At 48.8% G+C, this 13097-nt stretch overlaps 1 protein-coding gene across 3 annotated transcripts in view; it reads left to right on the plus strand.

Moving 5' to 3' along the window:
* The window catches only part of IQANK1 (IQ motif and ankyrin repeat containing 1), a 1215835-nt gene that overhangs the window by 674648 nt on the left and 528090 nt on the right, over positions 1–13097 (plus strand). For all 3 annotated transcript variants that reach the window (XM_069621882.1, XM_069621881.1, XM_069621883.1), the window contains one exon: positions 1572–1763. In XM_069621882.1, the coding sequence (XP_069477983.1) occupies positions 1572–1763 (192 nt within the window). The remainder of the gene's footprint in view (positions 1–1571; positions 1764–13097) is intronic.

Here is a 13097-nt window from a genome sequence, read left to right on the forward strand (position 1 = left end):
GATTTAGCTCTTAGCTACTTCTTGACACTACACACCTTCTCAGGGACCCAGTTGCTTTTTTGTCGCACATTCTCTTCACAAGGTTGTAGTGTCCTGTTCACTGTTTTTAATTAACACCAGTAGGACAGCATTTGGCACACAGCTTCCTTAATCGGCCCATATTGCATCAGCTCACTATGAAGTGTCACAAGGAGGGAGGAACAAAACATGTGTACAAGTATAAGTGTGGTCAAAATAGCACAAAAGGGGAGGAAAACATGAAGGTCAATACAAATAGGATGGACCTACCCAGCCTCTGCATTCTGTAGGCACCAAAAAAGGTGTGCATACTCAAGAGTCCTCCCTGGGGAGTAGTAGGAGGTTATCGACCTAGTTAATGGTTCTCTTGGGTTATGCACTAGTGGATTCTATGGTAGGTTAGGATGCAACACGATGGAGGATTATTTGTGCTATACTGTGGATGAAAGGGGAATTGATGTAAGTGTCATGACAGGGCTTATAACAACAGACTGAAGGTCCAAATTCCAACCCTAATCTACTTTAAAAACTCCTAAGCGCCCACCCACGATAGGTTTCAGCAAGCCACTCACAGTCACTTCTTTAAGTATGTCATACCCTATGTTGAGGATTGTAGTTTTTGTGATGGCTGTGGTTTTGCTGTTGATATTTGTCTTGGCCTTGCATTGTAAAATGAGGGGGCGGCCGCGCAACAGCTACTGGGCAAACACTCTTGTCCTATGTGTTTCTTTGTGAATAATGCTGGTAGCTAGTCTACCCTCTACCCTTTTCTTTCGGACAGGATTTTCTCCCACCCTGCCTGGATTCCCAAAGGCTAACAAGACTTCTTTATTTGGTATGGTGGCCTTGCAACTCCTTAATGCCCTCTGGTGACAGAGTGCGAGAAGCATTTATGTCACACAGTAATACTTTCTGACAGACCCAGTTATGATGCTACGCCTTGATGTTTAACATTAGTAGTGCTCCAAAGTCACCCGCTTAGCAACCAGAAATATCATAGCAAGCACATTTGGATGGGGGCCTTGCAACTCCATAATGCCGTTTGGCGGCAGAGTGGCAAAAGAACTGGTGACATGCAAAAAGGTCCTCTGTTAGCCCCTATTATGTTGCTAGGTCTCAATGTTTAATATTAGAATAGCTCCATGTTTATCCGCTTAACAATGAGAACTATCATAGCAAGTACATACATTTATAGCGTATACTCAGGATGTAATACTTTGCTATAGTTGAATATGCTTATTCCTAAGTGAGGATTACTAATATAATGACATTTCCTATAGTGCACAACATAGGCACCTGAGAAGTCAACGGCAGGCCATCCAACTCAATGGTTTTATTTTAATGAAGATTGAAAATATGTTAGACTGAGTAAGGTATTGAACCTTTTAGCTGCAGGGCTTGGGGCAGAGTTACAGCCACAGATCTGTCATATGGACATATAAGAGCCAGTACAGTGAGAACAAGGAGCTGGGGCTGTCATGCAAATTCTTCTTTTATCTCAGCTGTAGTATCCTGTCTTACCAACTACATCTCATGTCTCTTATTCTGTCAAGGTATCAGATTTAGACACAAAGAAAGGGATTGGATATGATGAAAGAGGCAAAGCACTCCGTCTCCGGAACCAGCTCAATATGGTGGACTGCACTGATGCAAACGGGAACACACCTCTCTCTGAGGCAGCCGGCGGTGGTCACCCTGATGCCATCAAGCTCCTTATAGAGAAAGGAGCCCAGCCAAACACCAAGGTGAGTGGACAAACATGTTGCCTATTTCTTTCATATGTATTGTTCTGGAGGCAAGTAAGCAACCGGCAGGAGGAAAGTCCTCCAGCTCCAAATAATGTATTTGTAAAATCTTCAGCAGTGGTTCGCCCATTTGAAGAAAATGTGCCTACCTTACATTTTCTGAGTGAGAATGATCTAGTAGTAACAGTGGAGTCTTTAGGGAAAGAACCCTCTACTGAGAACACCCACACTGCTGCAGACATACCGGTTGGGAGTTGCAATAAAGATGGAAGTGGTGCTATTTGTTCTATGGCACTGGGTTGCCCATCTCCTTTCTTTGAAAAGTACTCTAATTTTCCATCTCTATTGGCCCCAGGAGTGTACGGCATTCACCACTCAGGATCCGGCTTTGAAGTGCCAGCGACAGTCGGGTGGAGATAGTATTGGTCAAGTTCCAATTTTGGCCCTGCACCTGGTTTTAAATTAACTAGTGCAGCGCTATGAAATTACAAAACAAAATAAAGAGTGGATTATGGGAAAATTAGCGGCTAAGGATTTTTCTGCTGTCGCTCTTGTTGATTCTGGTCATTGGTGGAGATAGCTCTAAAATACTAGGGACCAACTGGATGGGAGTGTTTGTGACCAAAGTAATGTACCAGGTATAGCGGCATCAAAGTCAGTGTTATCAACTTATCTCATGGACAATTTGCTGGCCCTTGTGGAGGATCAAGTGAGCTCAGTAGTGTTAAATGCCACCTTTGAGGGGCTGGTCCAAAGGAGAATAAAGGCCAAAAAAGGTGGAAAAAGGCTCCTCTTTCGTTCATCCCCTTCCCAAGAAACCCAGAAATTGGAACCTATCCGATATAAACAAAAGAAAGGTTCAAGAAAATGTTTGCATATACTTCCTTGGATGTGATGGAGTCTGCAGTAGGGGAAAATCCATAAAAAATCTCAGTGTAGCCTTTGGAATTTGAAAAACTAAATCATTCCTCAAACGCTTACCAAGAAAAAGAGGAAGGGGACGACTCTGGGAGATTTTCACCCATTTCTTTGACCTAAGGACTTGAGTGGGAAAGAGGATGAATACCTTTATACAGTCCAAGATGTAAATATAACCACCCATCCCCTGCTAGTGGTGGATTTTGTGGTGTCTCCAGTCGATGGCAGGAGGACACATATGAGTTAAATGCCTCTTCGATATTGTTTAAAGGAGTGATTTTTAAAGATTCCTCTACAGCTTCTTTACAACTGCAGGCTTTGTTAAATATCATGCTATTTATTAATATGAGTCCACAGCAGAAGTTTAATGAGGTTTTCTTGTGTCTAGCTCTAGAATATATCTGGGGTGATGAAGTTAGATCTATCTTAAACAGATTGAATGTTTTAAATCTCTTTCATAGCATAGCTCTGATTTATTTTTATAATGAAAGAATATGGGTAAGGCAATGAAGGCACGCCCACAAACACTCACACCAGAAAAAATACAACCCACCAGGGAAAAAAGGCCAAGAGATTCTTGCAAGGATAACAAGTTTTAATTACACAAAACATAGGTATGCCATCAAAGAACTTTGCTGCCCAAGAACAATCTGCTGAAAAATTATACAAGCAGAATGTTCATCAGTGACGTAAACATATACAGTAAAAACCTGCGTGGCTGATTGGTGAGACCTTATACATGGTCAGCCTGCTCTACAGGAGATGCCAGGCCATTGGCCCTAGCCCCGTCCATCCGTCTTCCATCATGTGGGGTCTGCTGGGCTCATCATCTCCAGGGAACCAAGGTCGTGTTCGCAATTAGTTACTATGTAAGACAATGCTACTCTATCATTATGCCGTGCACCTGGGAGGGACTGACAAAGGGGGAACCTTGAGGTCAGGCTGACCCATTCATTTTTCACTCATTCTTTATCGCACCATACGCACCCAAGGCTTCCAACCTCACTTTGGACTATAATGTATACCTCCCTGTAACTCGCATTACAAATCTTCTCATAGTGGGGTTAAGATGATAGTCATTTCCTCAGATCTTTAATGACTTAAGTATTTTATGGTCAGTGGTCTGGGGTCACCTACTATCGTGGAATTCAGGAGTCTCCGGATTGGGGCAGTTGTGGGTGCCATAACTCATGGTTGGCTCGGTGGGGCCTGGGTGGGGCTCAGAGGCCTGCTTTGCCCTGGCTGTGATGAACGTGCACTGTGAGGCACCTGGTACTGCCTCATGGCCTTGCAGGGCACATTCCTTCTCGGAATAACGCATATTGGCAACAGTTGTGGAACAAAGGAGAGTTTCTATGGAAGCTAACAGCGTGGGTCTTTCCATCATCAGCGCTTGGACCTATTCAGGTGTCTTCTTTAGGTTTCTGGTGTGTGTCTACCGCACGGCCATGCAGGGCCGAATGTTTCAATCATACGACAAAATGGCACCTGTTTATATGCGTGCACTAAGTCTAAGCATCTGCATTGCGCATAGTATTGTGTCTATGCAGGGTCCCTTAGCATGCCCCCCCCCCATGCCGTGGCACATCACAAGTGCATTTATGGGATTCACTTTACTCTAAAGCGCCTAGGAGTTGGGATAGGTTCATCTCCTTCTCAACAGTACTCAAGAATGATTTTTGATATTTTGGTTTCTGAAACTGACATGTTACTTTGGTATATGAGCGGTTTTCTTTTTTAAAAGTCTGTTAGTTTTGAGACGATAACTAAAGGTATTCTGGCAGCCCCATGTTCAACAGTGTGTTATAATCAACTACCCATAACAATTGGTTGTTTGAATGGTCCCAGGGACATGAGAATTGTTTCTTCTCACCCAAATAAGCAATCTGTATCTGGAGAGGGGATAAAGAACTGGTCTTGGTTCCAAGATGGCCATCGTCTCGTGAACACCGCGACGCCTGAGCTCCCTGAACCACTCAGGCCCCGATGGTGCCACTAACAGCCCTTCCCGGCTGATTTCGCTTTTCTCCTTTCATTGGCGGCGGAGCGGTGGGCCGGCGCGAAGCGGTCCCCGACCCCTAACAGGGGGACCTTGCTGCGGCCGAGGGATATTGAGCGGAGTGGAACATCTTCAGCGCTGGTCCGCCCGCGGAGGCATTGTCGGCGGCAGCGGGGAGACCGGCTTTCCGGGGAGGCTGGGAGCCCCAGGCTGCCTAATGACAGCGATTCCGCATGGGGAGGGGGGCAGCGCGGCTCTCCTAAAACAGCAGCCCGAGGCGGGTGAGGTGCAGCCCCCTGTGGAAACTGTCAGGAGAAGCGGGAAGCAAGGAGCGGAGGAGACGCAGTCCCCAGATCCCGGGGGCCGACAGGAGCTGTGCAGAGGGGGAGCCTGGCCATCAAGTAAGGAGCGAGGGAGGAGGGGGCCTCTGGAGAGCGGCCCATAAGTGTGGGCAGTGACAGACCTTACCACCGGGGGAGCTATCCCTCTCCGGACCTCCCAGGTTGACTGCCGGGGGATTGGAATACTGTGGGCAGCCCCAGCCGGGACGGCCGCCAGCACTTCAGCAAGACACTAAGCAACCTCGCACAGTCTGGCCGGGAGCCGCGGTTTGGACCGGGCGCTTAGAAAAGTTCAAGCCCATGAGTCCCTATCAGATCATTTAGAAGGGAGAGCAGGCTAAAGTCCCCTGAGTCAGAAGCCCCCCGCAGCACGACAGTGTGCATCAGACAGGTTGGGTCTTCTATCACCCCAGGGGCACTCACCATCTACTCCGCTAACGCCAGCAGACCCGTTGAGGTGTGAGGGGCCGACGGTAAAAGTCAGGATACGGACGATGCCTGCTTCGGAACAAAGCATCCCTCACAATGTCCAGGAATAAAACCAAAGACTCTCCCTCAGAGGTGAAGAATATGAAAAAAAAACAAGGGGGACGCTCACCAGAATCTGGTCCCGGGAGTCCGAGGCAGAAGGGGGTCTGCTCGGAGAGGAAGGAGCAGGGGTTGCAACACAGGACTCCATCCAGAACCCCCAAGATGCATTGGTTACGCATGGAATACTTAAACAATTTTTGGGGGAAATGGTAGACAAAATTACTGTGGCAGGCCAAAGACAGATGGATATCCTGAGGGAGGACTTAGCGGAAGGCTTCAGGGAAATCAAACGCGACATTAATAAAGTGGAGGAGAGGGTTGATATTAATGAACGGGCCATTCAAGAGATGATGGAAGACGTGCGGAAGACGGAAAACATGTTGGAGACCCTAGCTGTGGCAACTCAAAAACTAGAGCTGCAGGCAGAGGAGTTGGAGAATCGCTCCAGGTGGATCAATATCCGGGTTAAAGCCCTCCTGGAGGCCATCCAGACTCGGGACCTCGGGCAAACTCTAACAACTATATTCATGGACCTTCATGGACCTTCTGGAGGGGCAGTCGGACCTGGATATTCAGTTTGACTGAATCCACAGGGTGGGGATCTCCTGGGCTGAACCTGGCCCAAGGGACGTCTTGGTGGCTTTCCATAGCTTTGTCACTAAGGAGAAAATCCTGCAAAAGGCCAGAAAAGCGGGTAGCATTACTTACAATGGCTCAGAGATCTTTCTATATCAAGACCTAGCCGGGGTGACTTTGGCTAAAAGAATGCGAATGAGTCCGGTTCTGAAACATCTGAGGGCACAACAAGTTAAGTATAGATGGTCTCACCCTTTTAGACTGTCATTCACCTGGCAGGGCAGTCAGTACAAGATAACAACATGCGAGCAACGCTTCGAGCTATTGGGAATAGAGGAGCAGCCGCCGCCGGGGGCTACCGAGGCAGAACCCTGCTGCAAATCCCCCAAATCATGGGAATGGACTACAGTAAGGTCCAAGCGTCCAGTGAAACATGTCTATCCATCGACTCGACACAACAGGGAAAGGAAAACTACACCTGGGAGCTGGAATGAACAGCGAAGGGGCTCTGATGGATCCGCCCTTTTGAGGGAGAACAGTGTGTAACAAAGCAAGTCCGGGGAGGGCACTTGCGAGACTAAAGAGGCACCGACATTGGCAGGCATCAGCTTCATAATGGGGTGTTGGCTGGGAAGGGGGGGTTATCTTGGAATGGGATGGGGTAATCCTGCGTTGTTTAAGACTGGGAGAATGCTAGAGCTCAGCTCTCGTAAACACGAAACGAGGGAGGCAGACTGCCAGTTGAGCTCGCCCAGGGGGAGGACGGAGGGTCAGGGAGGGAGGGTATTGAGGTGCAGGGGGCACTTCATTGATCCAGGAGAAAGTAATCTTTGAGAAGCACAATAAATCCTATAAGGGGTTCCCGATATCAGCAATCACCTGAGGCCCAGTTCGAGAGGCAAGGGGGTCGTACACCCAATATATCACTAATCTCTGAAATGGGGCAACTGACGATACTGTCTTTGAATGTTAATGGGTTAAACTCCCCAAATAAAAGACAGAAAGTGGAGAGGTTTGTGCAGAAGGAGAAGCCCCATGTAGTTATGCTGCAGGAAACTCATATTCAAACCCAAGACTCTCGTAGAATTAGACTGTGGGGATACTCCCGGCTGTTGCAAGTACTCAGTCCATTAAAAAGGGACAGGGTGGTTATTGCTGTGCGAGACGGAGTTGACTTGACAGTCAAGGCTACGCAGCGGGACTCCCAGGGTAGGTATTTGGCTGTGGTGCTAGAGGGCAGAGGTGAGGTCTATACAGTTGCAACTATATATGCGCCCAACGGTGTCTAGTCAAATGGTCGACAGACAAATGGTCGACAGACAAATGGTCGACACAATTTGGTCGACAGGACAAATGATCACTTTTTTTTTTAGTTATATATATTTTTTTAGGTTTTCGTTTAGGGAAAAAAAGGGGTTTTAGCAACAAAAAAAAGTGAAAAAAACAAAAAAATTCTATCATTTGACCTGTCGACCTTTTGGTGTCGACCATTTGTCCTGTCGACCATTTAGATTCGACCAATTGACCTACAACCGCGCCCAACACTGGCCAGGACCCGTTTATAATGAAAGCCCTCACCAAATTGAGTAATTTTGCAGTGGGCCGTATCATATTAACAGGGGATTTCAATATGGCATGGGAACCCGCCAGGATAGTAGTAGGGTGCTTTGGGGTTCGCAGGGTAGATTTGGCATTGGTTGACGCATGGAGGGAAACTCAGGGGGACGCTCCCGGATATACGTTCTACTCCTATGCGCATAAAACCCAATCACGTATTGACTATGTCTGGGTGTCTAGCTCTCGCTTTGGAAATATAAAGGACATCACATTAGGTCCCATCTCGGTCTCGGACCATGCTCCTATCCTACTGGTGATCACTAGGCCGAGCGGGGCTCCGGGGCTGTGGAAGTGGAGGTATCCTGCGCCACTCTTTAGGGACCCTACCCTGGTTAGGGAAGTGGAACAAGAATGTTCGCCGCTCATAATAGTTTGGAGGACACCACGCCACAGATTTGGTGGGACGCCCTCAAAGCTACGATAAGGGGGAAGATAATAGCGATTAAAGCGAGAAGGGAATGGGAGATGCGACTGGAGGAGCAGCAGCTGGGGTGTAGACTCAAGGGCGCAATGACACAGATGGCTGTGAAATAAATGAGGGCCGTTGAAAGAGAGGTCCATACACTTAGGGCCCAGTTGAATCTCATCCATTCTAGAGAAGCGGAAAGGAACTTGCTTCGCTTGCGACAAAAATACTATGTTAGTGCAAATAGAACAGATCGCCCTCCTTTGACTTCCATGTCATTGCTATCCGTCTCTTGGCCAGTATACTTATCAAATCTTTCATCTTTGCCAGATGCGAATCATGCTTAACCCCTCTCGAGAAGAGGCCCAGTAGGTATTTTTCGGGATGTTCCGCCTGGATTTGAAGTCCACTTCCCGCTATCTTGAGTCTGATCCCGTCCCAGAACTCCTGTATCACTGGGCAGGACCAGAACATGTGTACCATGTCCGCTTCTTCCGACGAGCAGCGGGGGCACCCGCTTTGAGCTCCTGTATGGACTTTATTAATCTTCTTGGGTGTGAGATACGCTCTGTGCGTTATGTATAGCTGCGCCTGCCTAAATCTTGCATTTCTGGATACCTTTTTTGGGTATCGTAAGGCCCTAGTCCATTCTTGATCACTGAGGGGCCTCCCCAACTCCTCCTCCCAACGCTGCCTCGTGTGTTGTTCCTGTGGGTCCGTGGCCTTCAGTAGCTGTTCGTACAACCTGGAGGTTGTGTGTGTTCCCTCTGCAATGTCATACCATACATCTAATGCTGTTTCCTCGTCCTGGTCTTCCCAGTCTGGCCATCTTCCCGTGATGTTTCTCAGCATGCCGGTATATAGGATGAATTGACCCATATGTATTTCGTATTCATCTACCATTTCGTGGAAGTCCGCCCACCTTCCCTCCCTTCTCAGGTCTCCAATTAGTGCTACCCCTTTAGCCTCCCAGTGTGCTCGTTATGTTGCTAATGTATTTGTGTTCCCTCCCAGGAGACCCGCTAGAGGGATTTGCTTTGACTGCGGATCCTTTACCCCTTGGAGTTTCCACACTCTTTTCCATAAGTCCACTGCGATGTTAAGCATGTTTGGCAGGGTTCTGAGCCGGGGTCTATCGAGCCATACTATTTCCCTTAGGTAATACTGTTTCAGTGCAGGTTGGAAAATGCGAGTGTCTATTGTTTCATCTTCCCCCAGCCATTTTACTGCAAATTGCAGCTGCCCCGCTAAATAGTACTTCTCAAAATCCAGTAGTCTGATACCCCCTTCTTCGTAGTCCTTCTGCAGGGTCCTTATTGCGATCCTATTTCTCCCCCCCCCCCCATAGGAATGAACGCGTTATTGTATTTAGTTTGGTGAAAAAGGCCCTGGGTATGTTGTATGGGATGTTCATGAGGAAGTATAATAGGCGGGGCAGCACCACCATTTTCAGGAGGGCTGCTCTTCCCATCATTCCCACTGGTAGTGTCCCCCAGAAAGTCATTGACCGCTGCATTCTCTCTAGAGCGACAAGCGTGTTGGATGCATGGGTATCAGCGGTATTATGATGTATCCCTATACCCATATATTTAAAGGTGCGGGCGCCCATGTCAGGCCCAGGTCCGGCAAACAATGGGGGGGGGCGTGTTTCAGTCCTGCCAAGGGGAAGAGGAGGGACTTCTCTTTATTAATCGCTATGCCCGAAAGCCTAGTGTACGCCCCGATAGCCTTTAGAAGGCAGGGTAGGTTAGTGGTTGGCTCGCGTACGAATAGGAGCATATCATCCGCGTATAGCGAGATTTGGTGGAGCACCCCATCTATGTCCTGTCCGGTGTCTCTATATTCTGCTCTAAGGAATACCGCAAATGGCTCTAGAGCCAGGATATATAACATTGGCGATAGCGGGCACCCCTGCTTGGTTCCCCTATGTATCTTCCACTCCTCGGAAATGAATCGCCCCGTTTTCACCCTTGCTCTGGGTTCCTTGTATAGTAACCTGAACCACCGGAGGTACCCCTCCCCGATACCAAAGTGGGCGAGTACACCCATCAGCCATTCCCTACGCACAGAATCGAAAGCTTTGACAGCGTCCAAAGACACTATTACACTCTCGTCTTGCAGTCGATTTGTCTCGTCTATCACATGGTGAAGTCTGCGGAGGTTCCAGGACGTGTTCCTTCCCGGAACGTAGCCCGTTTGGTCCGGGTGGATCAGCGTGGGTATTACCTGTTTTAAGCGGTTGGCTAGGACTGCCGTTAGTATTTTGGCATCCTGATTAATGAGGGATATTGGCCTATAGGAGGCGCATTTCCTGGGGGGCTTCCCTGGTTTGAGAATCAGGACAATTATCGATTCCGACAGGCTTGTCGGGAGACACATGGTCTCATATGCGTCTTGGAATGTCTCAAGCAGTTTCGGGGCAATGGCGCTCTTGTACGTCTTGTAGAACTCCCCCGGAAGCCCATCCGGACCCGGGGTTTTGCCGGTGGGAAGCTCTGTGATCACCATCTCTATTTCTTCCACCGTGAGGGGTGCATCCAGCAGCTGGGCCTGTTCCTCCTCTAGCCTCGGCAACCCTATTTCTACCAGTGCATCTGTTATGTCCTCCGGGTCTATTTCCGGATTCGGGGCGTACAGTTGCTCATAAACGCGCAAACATTGCGTTAATGTGCCCTTGGTCCCTGATCTCTGTCCCGGTGTGATCTTCTAACACCGTTATGGGATCTTTTTTATTCTCTTGTCTGGTAAGCTAGGCCAGGAGTCTACTAGGTGTATCCCTTCCGCATGTAACCGCTGTAGGTACCTCCCATAGTTTAGCCTCCCTAGTTTTTCCCAGAGCAACATACATTTAGTCCGCAGCTCCATCAGCTCTCCAGGTTCCTCCCGCTCTAGTCCCGCTCGTTGTTCTCTCAATTCGATCACCCTCTCGAGTTCATTCAATTCCCTCATGGCCGCCCCCGTCAATCCTCCTGTTTTGCCTATTGCCGCTCCCCTTATTACCACCTTGAATGCGACCCATATCACGGCGCCACTCTCAACACTGCCCTCGTTTTGCTCAAAATAATCATCGATCACCTCATGGAGGTGTTCCTCAAACTCACCCTCCCTCAGGGCCTCTGCTCGAAGTCACCACATTGGGATAGGGGCTTTCCTATTGATGTGTGCCCATGTCGCCACTACTGGGGCATGATCAGAGAGTGTGCGTGCTTTAATGGTGATTCCCGTGTTATCTTGTAGTGATTCCCTGCCCGCGAATTTATAGTCTATACGTGTGAATGTTCCATGTGGTGCGCTGTAGTCTGTATAACCCCTCCCCTCCCCATGTACCTGCCTCCATACGTCTTCTAGCTGTAGCTGCTCCAGGATCCTACACAGTTCTTTGGCTGGAGGCGCCGGCTTCTTATATTTATTATCAGATCTGTCGAGGAGGGGATTCAAGGTGCAGTTGAAGTCGCCGGCCCAGATGAACGTCGCCTCCCTATATTGCGCTAACTTGGGCGCTAGCTTTCTGAAGAAGTCTGTTGCATCAGTGTTCGGTGCATAGGTGTTGACCAGGCATACCTCCTTGTTTTCTATCATGCCATGCACCAATACCAGCCGTCCCTCTGTGTCGGTCTCCTGCTTGAGTAGCTGGAACGGGACCCCGGGGCAATCCATATTAGTACACCTCGTGCGTAACTTGAATATGTGGCGCTGTAAATCTGTCCTCCCCATTTCTTGTCCACCTTGGCCTGCCTGTCTCTTGTGAGGTGTGTCTCCTGTAACATCGCTATCTTGATTTTCATCCGGTTTAGCCAGGCATAAACCCTAAGTCTCTTGACATACGCATTGAGTCCTCTCACATTCCAGGTGGCTATTGTCAGTTCATCCGGTCCCATGATCTCCTTTGTTTGCTTGGCTTCATTGTCCCACTGCCATGTCCTTGCACCCGGCGCTTTATTCTCCTCGTGCCCATCTCTCTCGGTGTCCTGGTCCTGGATCTATGCCTCTTGACGCAGAGGCTGCTGCTGTCACATTGGTCCTGTCCCATGTCGCTCCGGTCGCTTATTGTCTGTATTATTTCAGTGTTCTTTACAATAGTCTTTCCGTAGTTTGTGCCTTGTACTGCCCATTCACTCCATTCAACGTCCATAACTTCAACAAAAACTGAAAAACTAAAGCCCAGCCACCCTCACCCTGCTCGGGCTCCGGCGCTTCTCTCGCCATGCTCCTGTGATGGGCACAGACTCGCCGCAGCGTGATGCCTTAAAACTGACATCCAAACTGATAGTTCATTCTTCCCGGGGGCACCGCTTCTCTCAGCCAATGCAACTAAAGTGGGGCCGATTGCTCCTCCATGCTTACTGCTAGCTTCTTTTAACTTACGTAATGCTTATTTTCTTGTTCCAGGTTGCCTTTGTTACTTCTCATCGGGGTCTATTTCCAGGATTGTTAGCGTTTCTCTGCCTCAGCTGGGGGAAGCCTTGTGAGTCCATCCAACTGTGGGCCTCTTCAGTGGTGTCGAAAAAACATGTTTTGCCTTGGTGTATCACCTTGAGTTTAGCGGGGAACAGGAGCATGTATCTCACCCCCGTGTTCCTGAGGCGTTCTTTTGTTGGGCCGAACTGTGCCCGTTGCCTCTGTACCATGGCTGTATAGTCCGGATACATTGTGATCTTGGAAGAGTTCCTGATGATCCCCCCCCCTCCTTGAGAAAGCTAGTATTTTTTCCCTGTCTTTGTAGTGCATGATCCTAGTAATCATCGCTCTCGGGGGGGCACCCGGTTGGGGTCTTCCAGTCAGGGCTCTGTGTGCCCTTTCTACCACAAAGCCCTGGGATAGTGCACCTACTCCGACCTCCTGGAGGATCATGTTCTCGACGTATTCAGTGGGGTCTTTGCCCTCCTCACCTCCCGGAATTCCAATTATGCGGATGTTGTTCCTCCGCGCTCTCCCCTCTGCGTCTT

The sequence above is a fragment of the Ambystoma mexicanum genome, chromosome 5q, assembly GCF_040938575.1.
Source record: "Ambystoma mexicanum isolate Mex_15411 chromosome 5q, UKY_AmexF1_1, whole genome shotgun sequence".
NCBI lineage: Eukaryota > Metazoa > Chordata > Amphibia > Caudata > Ambystomatidae > Ambystoma > Ambystoma mexicanum.